The sequence below is a fragment of the Ostrea edulis genome, chromosome 5, assembly GCF_947568905.1.
Source record: "Ostrea edulis chromosome 5, xbOstEdul1.1, whole genome shotgun sequence".
In the NCBI taxonomy this organism is placed as follows: domain Eukaryota; kingdom Metazoa; phylum Mollusca; class Bivalvia; order Ostreida; family Ostreidae; genus Ostrea; species Ostrea edulis.
In genome coordinates this window covers 28,957,894-28,973,083 of record NC_079168.1, presented here as the reverse complement: position 1 = coordinate 28,973,083, position 15,190 = coordinate 28,957,894, and the positions used below count along the sequence as shown (strand labels likewise).

The following is a 15,190-nucleotide window of genomic DNA, read 5'->3' as shown; positions in this document are numbered from 1 at the left end:
GGTGGATCTGTGGCTTTCTGGTCTATATAATGGGTAGATCTAGCTTTCTGGTATGTAAGGTTTTTATAAGGGGTGGATCTGTAATCTTCTGTTCTATAAGGGTTGGATCTGTGGCTTTCTGATATGTAAGGGGTTTGTAAGGGGTGGATCTGTGGCTGTCTGATATAAGTGGTGGATCTGTAGTTTTCTGGTCTATGTAAGGGTGGATCTGTAGCTTTGTGGTATGTAAGGTTTTTATAAGGGGTGGATCTGTAGCTTTCTGGTCTATAAGGGGTGGTTCTGTGGTTATCTGATATGTAATGGGTGTATAAGGGGTGGATCTGTGGCTTTCTGGTATGAGGGGTGGATCTGTAGTTTTCTGGTATGTAAGGTTTTTATAAGGGGTGGATCTGTGGCTTTCTGGTATGTAATGGGTTTATAAGGGGTGGATCTGTGGCTTTCTGGTATAAGGGGTGGATCTGTGTCTTTCTGGCATAAGGGGTGGATCTGTAGTTTTCTGGTCTATATATATGGAGCGCCAAATCAACAATAACTCAAATAGTTGAAGATATCTTCAATTATTGAAGATATTATCAATTCATTTGATGCGCGCAACAATTTGATTAAAGATCTCTTCAAATAATTAGTGATATCTTCAGTTCTGAATTATTGTGCGCATTCATTGGATTGATGATAGCATTGATTCTTCAACTGAATTGATGCGCGCTTTAATTGAATTAATAATCTCTTCAAATGAATTAATGATATCAACAATTGAATTGATACGCGCTACAATTCAATTGAAGAGAGCAAAAATTGATATAATGCACTCATTAAATCAATTGATGAGAGCAATAATTGAATTGATGCGCGGATTAGTTCATTTGATAAGAGCAATAATTAATTTGATGCACTCATTAATTTAATTATTGCTCTCTTCAATTGAATTAATCATATCTTTAATTCATTTGAAGAAAGCAATAATTCTTTTAGAGAGATCAACTATATAATTAAAGATATCTTCAATTCAACATATCCACAATTGAATTAATGACCTCTTTAATTGAATTGTTGCTCTCTTGAAAAGAATTGATGCGCATTAATTCCTTACACAAAAGCATTGTAAATAATTAAAGATATCTTCAATTGAATTAAAGAGATCATCAACTTATTTATACCGAGCAATATTTCTACGAAATCGATGTTCTCATCAATTAATTTTGTTCAAGAGATTAATAATTGAATGAGTGCACGCATCAAATCTACTATTGCTCTCATTAATTCAATTGATGCGCGCATCAATTGAATTGTTCAAGAGATCATTAATTGAATGAATGCGCGCATTAAATCAATGATTGCTCTCATCAATTCAATCGATGCGCGCATTAGTTCAATTGATGAGAGCAATAATTGAATTGAAGAGGGCATTAATTCCCTTGATGAGAGCAATAATTTATTTAATGTGCGCATTAATTTAATTAAGAGAGCAATGATTGAATTGGTGATATCTTCAAATAATTGATGATATCTTTAAATAATTGAAGATATCTTCAATTATTTGAGTTTATGTTAATTTGGCGCTCCATATATATAAGGGTGAATCTGTAATTTTCTGGTCTATTCAAACTTTTCCCAGAGTCAGTCAGCTAGGTCCTAGCGCCAGAACTCTAAATCCAGGAATCATCAACTTCACAATTCTGGAAGAGGCCGCCTTGCTCATCGTTGACCCGTATAGTGAAAATGCATTACTTCTATGAAAGGTGCCAGGTGATATATAGTGCTAGTGTGAGGCTATAAAACTCGTGCAAGTGGCGGATTTAAGGGGGTGCACTCCCTATAATTTTCAAAGAGGTAAATCATGGTTTCTTGTGTTAAAAAACAATAGAAGAAGCAATCATTTTTTTTCCATTCTCAGATAAATAAACGACAAGATCTCTTGATTAATTGTTACTTTTATTGAAAGAACTTAGAATTCTTAATATACATGTCATTTTATTCATGTTACCTCCTTCAAAATGACAGAAAATACTGTAGTAAAATTAGTATACGGGAGACATATTTCAAGCCCAATAAAACCCAGGAGCATCCACTCCACCATGGCGTTGCCCCAGAGACGTCCCTCATACCCCTGTCTCACGAAGTTGCGCCCCCTACGTTCAATTCCTGGATCCGCCCCTGCGTACAGTGAAGATGTATTATTCTTCCTGGATCCGGGTTTCAGGTCCCATGGAGTGGATATAGATCATGTAGTGTAAAATGCATAAATTGTTACAGTATCCTTTACCTTTGAACAGCTAGTTAGGTGAATAGTGGTTTGTAGCGAGAGTCTGGGGAAAACGATACTAAGTGCATGGCTGGTTGGTTGTATATTGTTTAAAGTCCCTCTCGAGAATTTGTCACTCATATGGAGATGTCTCCATTGCCGGAGAAGGACTGCAAATTGTACGCCTAAGCTCGGCGCTTTGGCCATTGAGCAGAGAGGGATCTTTATCGTGCCACACCTGCTGTGACACGGGACCTCAGTTTTTGCGGTCTCGTCCGAAGGACCGCCCCATTTAGTCGCCTCTTGCGACAAGCAAGGGAGTACTGAGGACCTATTCTAATAGTGTTGGTCGTGTATAGGAATCTCCATATTTATAACTATGAGTCCATGGGGGACTCAGGGCGGCAGGGTGGACCTACAACAGAGGTTCCAAGTTTTATAGATTTCAGTTTTGAAATTACAGGTGGATAGGAACTGCCACGCTTCAGGCCAGCGTATCATATGTTGATTTTGTGCTCCATATATCCGAACATGCAGTCAATTTGACGATTTTCATTGATCATGTCGTTAATTTGGCACGCCATAGAAGAGAGCAATAATTCAATTATTGCGAGAACTGATTGAATTGATGCGCGCACTAATGAATCATTGCTCTCTTCAATTAAACTGTTGCAGGCATCAATTCAATTGTTGGTATCATCAATTTATTTGAAGAGAGCAACAATTTAATTATATAGCGCTCATCAATTCAGCAGAGTATTTTAAAATGATATCAACAATTCAATTAATGCGCACAATAATTCAGAATTTAAGATATCATTAATCATTTGTAGATATCTTTAATTGAATTGTTGATATCTTCAAATGATTAACGATATCTTCAATTATTTGAGTTTATGTTAATTATTTTGGCGGACAAGTTTGATCAAGATCGATCTAGATTCACACACTTTTCACACACACACACACACACCCCTTAAAACTAAATATGATGAATGTTAAAACTAATCGATCAACAAGTAAAAAGTTACGATTATAAATAACACTTTGTATACCTTTTCTACTGTTCATTCACAAATGGAAATGTACATTAAAACTAGTAAATGTTTATCAAAATGAAATATTGTATGGTTTTTAACAGTCACTTGACTTTTCCACTATTAAAAGTGTAATCGATGTTGGATGACAGAAATTTTCGGGAGTTTTTACCCCCTCCCCCTAACTATTTGAATTTAGATTCTTAATTGAGCATCACTTTAGATCATAAATTTTATACATTTTTGTAATTAATTACATCCAGTTTTTTGTTTAATTTGAATGAACGAAATTAACATGTGACACCTGTAATTTAAGATTTTCATTGTGTCAGGTGACCTTTATCAACACGTAACACCTGTAATTTAAGATTTTCATTGTGTCAGGTGACCTTTATCTACACGTAACACCTGTAATTTAAGATTTTCATTGTGTCAGGTGACCTTTATCTACACGTAACACCTGTAATTTAAGATTTTCAATGTGTCAGGTGACCTTTATCAACATGTAACACCTGTAATTTAAGATTTTCATTGTGTCAGGTGACCTTTATCTACACGTAACACCTGTAATTTAAGATTTTCATTGTGTCAGGTGACCTTTATCTACACGTAACACCTGTAATTTAAGATTTTCATTGTGTCAGGTGACCTTTATCTACACGTAACACCTGTAATTTAAGATTTTCATTGTGTCAGATGACTTTTATCTACACGTAACACCTGTAATTTAAGAATTTCATTGTGTCAGGTGACCTTTAAGGCCCATGGGCCTGTTGTTTCCTTTTTCTTTCTTTTAGCCGCATGAAACATACATGTACATAATTTTCTAATTGCCTTCAGTGTATTTCTCGCCTCAGCATTCTCAGTACACACGATGCAACAGATTATTGGGTCATTGTATGGTATCGATCGTGCCTATAGTCACCCTATGTTTGATTCAGTCTTCCCAATCAATACATTTTACAGCAGCTCTTGTACATAAAAGTTCAACAAAAGAGATTAGCTCTTCTTGTAAAATCTGTTCTCATCTTCAGCAGTGACTTATAAGTGGGATAGATCAATTGACTGCCAGACGTATTAGGCCCGGATCAATAATCTACAAATGTAATGGCCATATGATACTTGTTTTTCTGATGGGTTGGGAAATCCATCCTTTATTATAAACCAATTTAAATGTTTGCATGTTAAGGATTATTTTGTGAGGGCTGGATTTAGTTAATGTAAAAGTGCTATACTTGTCATATTGCAGATTTCGGATGCGTCTGTTTGCCGTAGTAATGACGACAGGATTCAACTTCGATGCAGATATCAACTCCCAGACACATTATGAATTGTGTAAATAATTCAGTAGATAAGGCAGATAAACATGTACTTTAAGTGTATATATTTAGATTGATGGTAATATGTAAAGGTCGTCAATAGCAACTCCTAGTACACGCATGTAAATGTAACATTAGCAGCAATGAAAATATGTACCAAAGCTTTGGATTGACCGAGACCAAAATGAAATCTCCTGGTCAACTGCAGCCCGGGTCTCCATATTCCATACAAATATCTCTGCAGAAGTGTGGTTACTTTTTGAGTAACTTGAGAGCCTCCAGTTTGTGATGTGATTCAGTGAGCAATAGGACAATGGCCAGAGGAAGATGCCTACATATTTTGAGGTTTCAAGGTCAAGGAGCGATAATTGCTCTGATAATGAAATGCTTTCTTTTTAAATGAGGTATGAAGGTTGCAAGCATTGCAGAAAAATGTATAATCCGCGCGATTTATTTTGCAATATTTGCGATCGACCTTCGTCCCCCATTTGACAAACCAAGGAAAGACAATCTATCATTTATCTTTTACTGTATTCACCTGAACTTAACTTATTTCCATATTTGGTAATGATTTCCATATTTGGACGATCATTCTAAACTCATAGGACAAACCGTCGTATAATATACATTTAGGCATGCGTTCTCTATTATTCAAAATTCAAATAAAATGTAAAATATACACCAAAAATATTTTCCCACTATTTCAAAAACGCCGCGAAATAGGTTGCGAAGTTCGATGAATGTGCATTTTCCCACACGAACAGATGGCACTATATCAAAACGTGCTAAAAACCCATCTTCATCTTCTGGACTGAACTAGATATATTCTGGATGAAAGTGATTTAATGTCACAGGGTGACATATATATATTTAGTATGTTCTGTTCTGAAGAATAAATAAATGTGCTTTCCTCCTATAATTGTCTTCGAAATTCAATTTGCCAAAAATATAGGCAATAATTAGCCCGTGCCAAGAATGGAAGTATTTATGTATCTTTTTCACAAACTTTGATATGACCAGTGACTGTTAAACCTTTTCTAACACTGACCACCAGAAGAACTTTGATATGACCAGTGACTGTTGAACTTTTTCTAACACTGACCACCAGAAGAACTTTGATATGACCAGTAACTGTTAAACTTTTTTAACACTGACCGGGCAACTTTTCTAACACTGATCACCAGAAGAACTTTGATATGACCTGTGACTGTTAAACTTTCTCTAACACTGACCAGAAGAAATTTTATATGACCAGTGACTGTTCAACTTCTTCTAACACTAACCATCAGAAGAACTTTGATATGACCAGTGACTGTTAAACCTTTTCTAACATTGACCATCAGAAGAACTTTGATATGACCAGTGACTGTTAAACTTTTTCTAACACTGACCACCAGAAGAACTTTGATATGACCAGTAACTGTTAAACTTTTTTAACACTGACCGGGCAACTTTTCTAACACTGATCACCAGAAGAACTTTGATATGACCTGTGACTGTTAAACTTTCTCTAACACTGACCAGAAGAAATTTTATATGACCAGTGACTGTTCAACTTCTTCTAACACTAACCATCAGAAGAACTTTGATATGACCAGTGACTGTTAAACCTTTTCTAACATTGACCATCAGAAGAACTTTGATATGACCAGTGACTGTTAAACTTTTTCTAACATTGACCACCAGAAGAACTTTGATATGACCAGTAACTGTTAAACTTTTTCTAACAATGACCAGAAGAAGAACTTTGATATGACCAGTGACTGTTTAACTTTTTCTAACACTGACCACCAGAAGAACTTTGATATGACCAGTGACTGTTCAACTTTTTCTAACACTGATCACCAGAAGAACTTTGATATGACCAGTGACTGTTCAACTTTTTCTAACACTGACCACCAGAAGAACTTTGATATGACCAGTGACTGTTCAACTTTTTCTAACACTGACCATCAGAAGAATGTTTGTTAAGTCATGATACATACTCTTGTCAAAAGCAAACATTGTATTAAGCACATTATATCAGTATGTTTTATTGTAACAAAATATGAACACAAACATGATTGCACATGGACTTGACAGACAGGGTAATTCCTATATAGCCCTAAAATAACCAGCTTAATAGTAGTGTATTTTTCTCACCAGTGTGAGATCGACTTTACCCATGTGAGATTTTTCTGTCTCACACTGCTGCGACGTCATTTGATTGTGACGTCATATATTTTCTATGATTTACATTACTGTTCCACGGTGAAGTAAAAATATTTTGCATTGTTATCTTTAAATTTTAATGTATATAGCGTTCTGTTGGACAACCTTGGGTTTTTCAGTTTACAGTGTAAACCATTTTCGGGTATGCTCTTTCTGCCTATCTAATCAGTTTTTGCATCGAAGTTTAAATGGGGATTTTGATAATTTAGAATTTTCTCAAAGCTCCTAAATTTATGCACTAAACTTGAGGTAAAATGTGAGAAAAATAATCCTTCCTTATTTACTCGTGTGGGATAGAGAAATTCCACCTCTGGAACAAGATTCACTGTCTACTCGGCAAAGGCTCGTCCTAAACTGCGAATCTTGTTCTTAATCACACATCCCACTAAATAAACCAAACCAGTACCGTTTAGCATGCAGGGGAAATTTTCAGGGAGACAACCCATGTGCCACATAATTTGTACTCCCTGTCTCGAGCCTCACTGGGAGTCCTGAATCCACCTGTCTGGCCACCAGCAATATACTAGCACTTGTAACTTTAATCTAATGTGCACACAATCTTGAAATAACAACAAACTACCAATTAGTAAATATTGCAAGTAACATTTATTGTGTAAATATAGATTAACAGTGTATATTATATATAAAATGAAATCCTAACCAAAGCAAAATGCATTTCTTGTGAGGATTGAGGGTAGAAATGTGAAAGGTATAGAGCTGACTTTAATCAGCTGACTCGTCTCATAAAAAATATTTAAGACACTTAATGACTATTAAAAATAATGAGAAAAAAATAACACTTCAAAGGCATGTGTACCTGCAACTAAATGACTGGAAGACATAAGTACCAAAGAAAGTCAAATGATGGAGTGATGGAGAATGTGAAATGGCAAGTAATGGTAGGTTATGTTTTGATTTTGGCTGCTATTCCCCTCTTGAAGCCTTGAATTACCTGCAGAGAACACATTTTATCAATATCGTGATGGCGAACACCTTCATTAGATAGATACTAGAGCTACAGACAGAAAAAAAGAAATCTGAACACAAAGAAAACACCCCAAATAGATCATAATTGCCACTATCTGATATTGCAATCCCTATCAATAAATTTAACCCCGTTTTCTTGAAGTTTGTATTCCAGAACTTTATAGCTGCATTACTGAGACGTAATATATTATCTGATAAACTGAGAAACAAAAATTGTGTCAGTTTATGTTAGAATTCAATCAGCACTCATTAGATTATAAATAATTTAGGACGGATAAAAAATCATGACATTTCACCGAGGAATACCCAGCAGTAAATTAACAAATATAGTACTTTTCTAACTAAACAACCTCTTCTGGGTACAGACATAGTACTCTTCTATATTAAGGACTACTTCAGGATACATTTTCTAAGTCATGTATAAAAGTTTTGTTAGGAATGCAAGAATACAAGCAAAAATAAAACTAGCTTTAAAAATGTACTCCTTGACCCCAATAAACATAACATTAATCTATCACATAAAGGAAATTCAACAACAAAACAATACTAGAAATGGACGGCAGCTAGTCATTTTAATGTAAACATAAACATGTATTTTACACGTTGAAAAAATGGGAATGCTTAGTAAAGTATTGCACGTTCTAGTTTAAACTTGTCCTCAGCTCGACTTCTGAAATGGACAATATTTTTATCTGAAACTGACCTTTTGCCCATAAGAAATATAATTTTAAAAAGTAGTGCAAAAAATACAAAATTTCTTGACTTTCATAAATAAATACCCCAGAACAATATAAAAATTTGACCAAAAAAAAAAATCTTGTAAAAAATACATACTTCTAAATTTCTAAATAAACCCAACAGACAGTACGATAATGGGAAGTTGAAAACTATTTGCGAGGGGATTTAGCTTGTGAGGGATAGGTTGTCATGATGACTGCAGGGACACTGTTGAAGGAAAAGTCACTGGCTATAGAAGTGTCGGGGGACCCGTCATTGTTATGATTATTGTAATCCCCTCCCCGCGGAGTGGTGATACTGCGTAGTGTCTCGTCAAAATAGCCTCCAGCTGCCAGCATGTTCTGAGCCTGGGTCTGAGAACGAGCTATTATCTCATTGATTGCCTCCATACGTGACTTTGACGGCCTGAAAAACGTCCAAGTTTCAAATCTGAACTATTTTATCAGGTTTCAAGAATTAATTCAAATATTTAAACGCAGTAAACTGAACACTGTAAACCCTCTTTTTATAGTGAAACGCATTCATAATGATTAATATTCATGATGATTAATATTCATGATAATTAATATTCATAATGATTAATATTCATAATGATTAATATTCATGATAATTAATATTCATGAATTTAGCCAACATTTACATTCCATGCATCACAAAATATATTCACCAAAACAAGTGTGATCACTAATCTCACAAAACATGATTGAAAGCCAATAAAAGATGGTTTACAGTAGCTGTGAACGTTAAATTTCCTAATAAAAATTTCTTAAAAATCTTAAACTGCATCCTGTACTATGAAGACTGTCAACATTTCTGCTACAACGAGAACAAAAACAGAGATTTGACTTACTTGTCATTGGAGGACTGGCCTCTCCTCCTGGAGGCCACAAAAATGGAGATTTGACTTACTTATCAGCTGAGGAATGGCCACTCCTCCACGAGAACAAAAACAGATATTTGACTTACTTGTCAGCGGAGGATTGGCCCCTCCTCCTGGCGGATATTTGATTTACTTATCAGCGGATGATTGGCCCCTCCTCTTGGGGCGGATATTTGACTTACTTGTCAGTGGAGGATTGGCCCCTCCTCCTGACAGAGATTAGACTTACTTGTAAGGGGAGGACTGGCCCCTCCTCCTTGCAGAGATTTGACTTACTTGGCAGAGGAGGACTGGCCCCTCCTCCTAGCGGAGATTTGACTTACTTGTCAGAGGAGGACTGGCTCCTCCTCCTGGCGGAGATTTGACTTACTTTTCAGTGGAGGACTGGCCCCTCCTCCTGGCAGAGATTTGACTTACTTTTCAGTGGAGGACTGGCCCCTCCTCCTGGAGGCCATGAACTGTTTCCTCAGCCTCTGACAATCCTCCTCCAGGGCCTGTAGTGAGGACTTGGTAATGGTGTGGACTGCTTTCTCCGTGTTGAGGTCCGTTTCGAGGTCCCGCACCTGCTTCTTGTACTTCTTGATGAGTTTGAGGTCCTGCTCCCTCTGGTTTTCCCGCTCTTTGCTTCCCTCAAAGTGTTGCTGCATTTTCAGACTCATGTCCTGAATCACTTTCGACATGTCCTGCCACATGGATTTATCCGCATCTGTAGCTTCCTCTGCCTTCTTTGTCAGGAAGATTTTCAGCCGCTTGACTTCGTCCTCCTGTTCCTGGTATCTGTAATAATAGATAAACCCATAACTTCTAGAGAGTAAAAAGCTATATGATGCTCCAACAGTTTCTCATTGAGGTAGGTTGCTCATTTGCAAACCTGACAAAAGTTTAGTCAATCCTGATTTTGTCTCACCTTGAGGCCAGCTTGGTCTGTATCTCCTCTTCGACTTTCAAGTTATCCTCCACTTTCCTTAGCTTCGAGGACCTCTCTCTGATCTGGTCTTCCAACCCGAGGATGTCCTCTTGGAGCTTCAAGAATATATTTCCACATTAATAATAAATCGCTCAACAAAATGTACTTATAGAAAAGTAATTGTGCCTATATATAGTATTTGAGATAACATAGGCATCTTTACAAATGAAGCATTGAATTATTATTTTTTGGAAATGTGCAAGACTGTCCACATTCTGAACATCCATGAAAGATGTCATGCCAGCAAGACAATTTTATTCTGCTTGTTAAACTACAAAATTGACTTCAGTTTTCAAGTTATAGAACAAGTCTGAAGGTAGCAAGTTCAAGAACATCCATGCATGATGCCCTGTACTGCTGCATAGACATAGAATGGGCAGACAACATTTGCACAGCAAGACTGGGCACAAATTTTATTTATAGATGAATCTTGTTTCTGACTGTGAATCTTCAAAAGACACCTTTTTTACTTTTTGGTGTTCTCACATAAAATTACTGAAGACATTTAAAGTAAATGTGTTAGTAACATAAAGATATCACACAATAAAAAGCACAAAACGGACTGATCTTAATCTTTCTTTTTGATAAATTCCTTTTCTGAAGATATGCACAGGTACTTTTTCCCATGAGACTCAGTATATAATAACAAACCGTGTCATAAAGTTGGTAGACATACAAATGTATAGTACTTGTTATAAACATAGGCCTGACAAGGTAAAAGATCGCTTCATCTAAGATAGGTGCCTTAAGGCCTGCCACACTCACCTTAAGGAGGACAGCCCTTCCACACTCACCTTCAGATTGTCCTTGTTTTTGTTCTGAATTGTTTCTCTTGCTTTTTCCAGGTCAAATGTTAATTGCTGATTTTGCTTTGACAATTGTTCCTTCTCCATTTCTACCAGGTCCCTGGAAAATGAACATTATAATATTTTCAGGATGACTATCCAAATTCAATTTTTTTTTTGCTCTGCAAGCTGGCTAGCGATGCTGGGTGAATTATTGTTTTCTTAAATTAAGAATATTTCAACATGAAATATTGAGTAAATAATTCATCTATGATGTGCAACTGATTCTAATGAGATTTCTTCAAAATACCTCATAAGCTCAAAATTATGTACTACATGTATATAAGTACAGGTATAAATTCAGATACTTTAAGAAGGGAAATATGGTTTTTCCTTTTAACTTGAAAACAATTCTACATGCTATTTCATCTTCTTTAGTTTCAATGAATATTGTATTGAAGAACAAAATATTCTCTACACATTACAGAGAACTTGTTTCAACTGACATATTTGTATGTAATACTGTAACGTTGATCATGAACAGAAATGAATGTGTTATACAATGTTAGTTAACACTTACAGATGTTGTTTGTGTTATAGAACGTTAATTAACACTTATAGATGTTGTTTGTGTTATAGAATCTTAATTAACACTTACAGATGTTGTGTGGGTTATAGAATGTCAATTAACACTTACAGATGTTGTTTGTGTTATAGAATGTTAATTAACACTTACAGATGTTGTTTGTGTTATAGAATGTTAATTAACACTTACAGCTGTTGTTTGTGTTATAGAATGTTAATTAACACTTACAGATGTTGTGTGGGTTATAGAATGCTAATTAACACTTACAGCTGTTGTGTGTGTTATAGAATGTTAATTAACACTTACAGCTGTTGTTTGAACTCATGAGCCGACTTCTTCAGTTTTCCTCCGAGTTGTTGCTTCTGACCATCGATGATCTGCCTCAGCTTGCCTATCTCGCTCTAGAAGAAATAAACAGTCACATACACTACTGAGACTTTTCTACTGAGCTTCATGCCTATCTCACTCTCGAAGAAATAAACTGTCACACACACGACTGAGACTTTTCTACTGAGCTTCATGCCTATCTCACTCTCGAAGAAATAAACTGTCACACACACGACTGAGACTTTTCTACTCAGCTTGCCTGTCTCGCTCTAGAAGAAATAAACAGTTACACACACGACTGAGACTTTTCAACTCTTTAGAATGAAAAAAAAAACTATTTACTTACTTTTGAGGCGGGCAAGACATGCCTTAGCTCCAATAATATAGACCTCTCCGACATTTCAAAAAAATTTTCAGGGAGAGCCCAAAAATGTCAGAATAAAAAAAATCGGAGAAGGCTAAATTATTGTAGCTTGACACACCTGTGAGCATATTCACATCGAACTTAGGAAGAAATTTTTCCTTCCTCCTCACTTCACCCTGGTGTTTCTTTGTCATTTAGAAGTGTGTAAAGTTGATGATATATGGATACTGTATATACTTTGTTTGCTCACTCACAATTTGATTTAATCAAGATATATTTGTGAAAAACGGATGCCCCCAGATTAGAACAAAATGGAACCAGGTCAAAGGTCAATGTTAAGGTAACAAGGTCAAAGATTTTGGTGTCAATGGAAAGGTCTTGCCACAAGGAATACATATACCAAATATGAAAGCTATATCTCTTATGGTGTTAAAGATATGACCAAGGTTAGTTTTTTGCCACAGACAGATGTGCAAAAAACTATATGCCCCTAAATCTTCGATACCAAGGGCATAAAAACAAGACTGTGTCCAATATCAGCTCATAGTCTATTAAGATTTTTGTGAGTCCAGATCTTTCATTCTCCTACCTGCAGCACATCCAGTTGTTCCTGTTTGGATTTCAGTGCTGACTGCTGGGTGGCTGACAGTGCCTCTAACTCCAGGATCCGCTCCCCCAGTTCCTGACCCTGATCTTTCTCTGCCCGTAACTCCTTTTCTAGTTTGACCATACTGGTCTGACATTGGTTGAGCTTGTCCTCTGTCAGAAACTGTAATCAAGATAGCAAAATCAGACATCCTCCCTTCACAAACATCACAACTCCGTATAAACTAACAAAAAACAGGGAGTTATTGGATTTTGGACAAATAATCTTTCTCAGAAAACTATTTAAATTTGATTCCAGATATTGGGGCTAGTTAGTAACTACGCAAGTGTATTTAATGATCAAATATTGTTATAGTGTAATAAGGCTTTCAGTTTCAATATAAGTTGATATTATTTAGTATTATTCAATTCGGCTACATATCATGAGAAAGAGTCCTAAAGGTCTATAATAGATAAACATGGCTTCACTTTAACATCGGAGAATTACACATCATTTGTGGTTATGAATTGAGTAAGCAAAACTCTCATGCCTGACATGGACGACCCCATCTGTGCACGTGTCAGTTCACATGCAAGACAAAAACAAAGAAATGAGCGTATAGTCAAATAAGAAAATCCAACACAACTTTTGAACAATGAAATAAAACAACAGCAACACAAAACATAGATAATAAATCATACAAAACAATATAACAAAATTCAATAATGAAATATAAAAACACGCATTGACATTTCCTTTCCTCACACACTTGCATGACTTTTTTTTAAAGCAAAGACCCCATATTGTCATGACATTAAATTCCTGAATTTGTCACTGAGCCATAAGGGCTGTTTTTGTGTCTCACACAATCCTGAATTTGTCACTAAGCCATAAGGGTTGTTTTTATTTTCCAATGGGGTATAATGTATAATGTACGTACTGCAAGAAATATCATACTTTCCCATGAAATCAATAATATGATAGCTCTTTTGTTTCTTTCTTTCATTCACTAATTTGATAAATTATTTTAAATCTTGTACTATATTATATACTGTTGATTTCACAGAGTGTGATCTGATTTCCTGGATCACCATACTGGTTTTCTGATTCTGGATCAGTATCCTTTGAAACTGATGCCGTCACAATGCAATGTTTTAAGTGGAAAGTATCAACTGCGTCAAAAACAAAACTGCTTACAGAAAATATAATTTCACTGTATGTCTCTGTTTTTGATCATTTGGGTTACTTTTATTATCTTATAAATGTGGATTTAAAATGCATAAGGAGGTATGTAATAAATTTATCATTACAACAGTAACTTGATCCAAAGAGTTGGATCACGTCTCGTTGACAGGCACGGATCATCAGATCTAATGATCTGCACCTGTCAATGTGACGTGATCCAACTCTTTGGATCAAGTTACTGTAGTTATAATATAATTATATATTTTCTATAAGTATAATGATAAAAAAATATCCTGGCATGTCAAATTTTTTTTTTCATATTATATCCTACATCAGCCTGCAGTCACCTTTCATGGCTGAAATGCAATATAATAGGAAATACCATGCAATAATCTATACAAATGAAACAGCATACTACCTTGACTAAATTACACTACAACAAAGGAAAAATGTGCAAATAATTACAAAAATCTGCCCTCAAAATTGTGAACTCAGAAAATTAAAAATTACTAGACCATGAAAAAATGTTTGTGCACAACATATGAAATGAAAAAGTGTCTTCCATATTGTAGTGACTCTGATTGTGACACGATAATCAATAATTCCGTAAAATTCTCCAAAAGTTGGCACAATATGCTACAGACTTCTGATAGAGTAGCTTTAAGAATCACAACTCTGCATCATAATCACCGAATGTTATTTTCACATCATTATTTGTCATTTTACATATTGTATATTAAAATTGTGATGGCAAACTAATACCCACTCTATAACACAATGAAACATTTTCTGACAAACACTTCCATTCTCTACATATTCTGCAAGAAATAAAAACCCACTCCTCTGATGACATTATACTTTATACTCAGCAGAAGTGAACATGTAATGTTACATTGACCTTCACAAAACAACTAGTATACTTATAGCCAGACAGAACAGCTTCTAACCTCTATACACTTACCCTCTCCCTGTGACT

General features: G+C 35.6%; 1 protein-coding gene across 1 annotated transcript in view; it reads right to left on the bottom strand.

Moving 5' to 3' along the window:
* Window positions 1–7,392: 7,392 nt before the first annotated feature.
* LOC125650483 (uncharacterized) overlaps window positions 7,393–15,190 on the bottom strand; it is a 55,627-nt gene continuing 47,829 nt past the window's right edge. The window contains exons 33-38 of the mRNA XM_056165676.1: window positions 13,033–13,212; window positions 12,059–12,153; window positions 11,176–11,287; window positions 10,322–10,437; window positions 9,832–10,191; window positions 7,393–8,939 (exon numbers count right to left, since the gene is read on the bottom strand). Of these exons, the coding sequence (XP_056021651.1) occupies window positions 8,684–8,939; window positions 9,832–10,191; window positions 10,322–10,437; window positions 11,176–11,287; window positions 12,059–12,153; window positions 13,033–13,212 (1,119 nt within the window). The 3' untranslated portion in view covers window positions 7,393–8,683. The remainder of the gene's footprint in view (window positions 8,940–9,831; window positions 10,192–10,321; window positions 10,438–11,175; window positions 11,288–12,058; window positions 12,154–13,032; window positions 13,213–15,190) is intronic.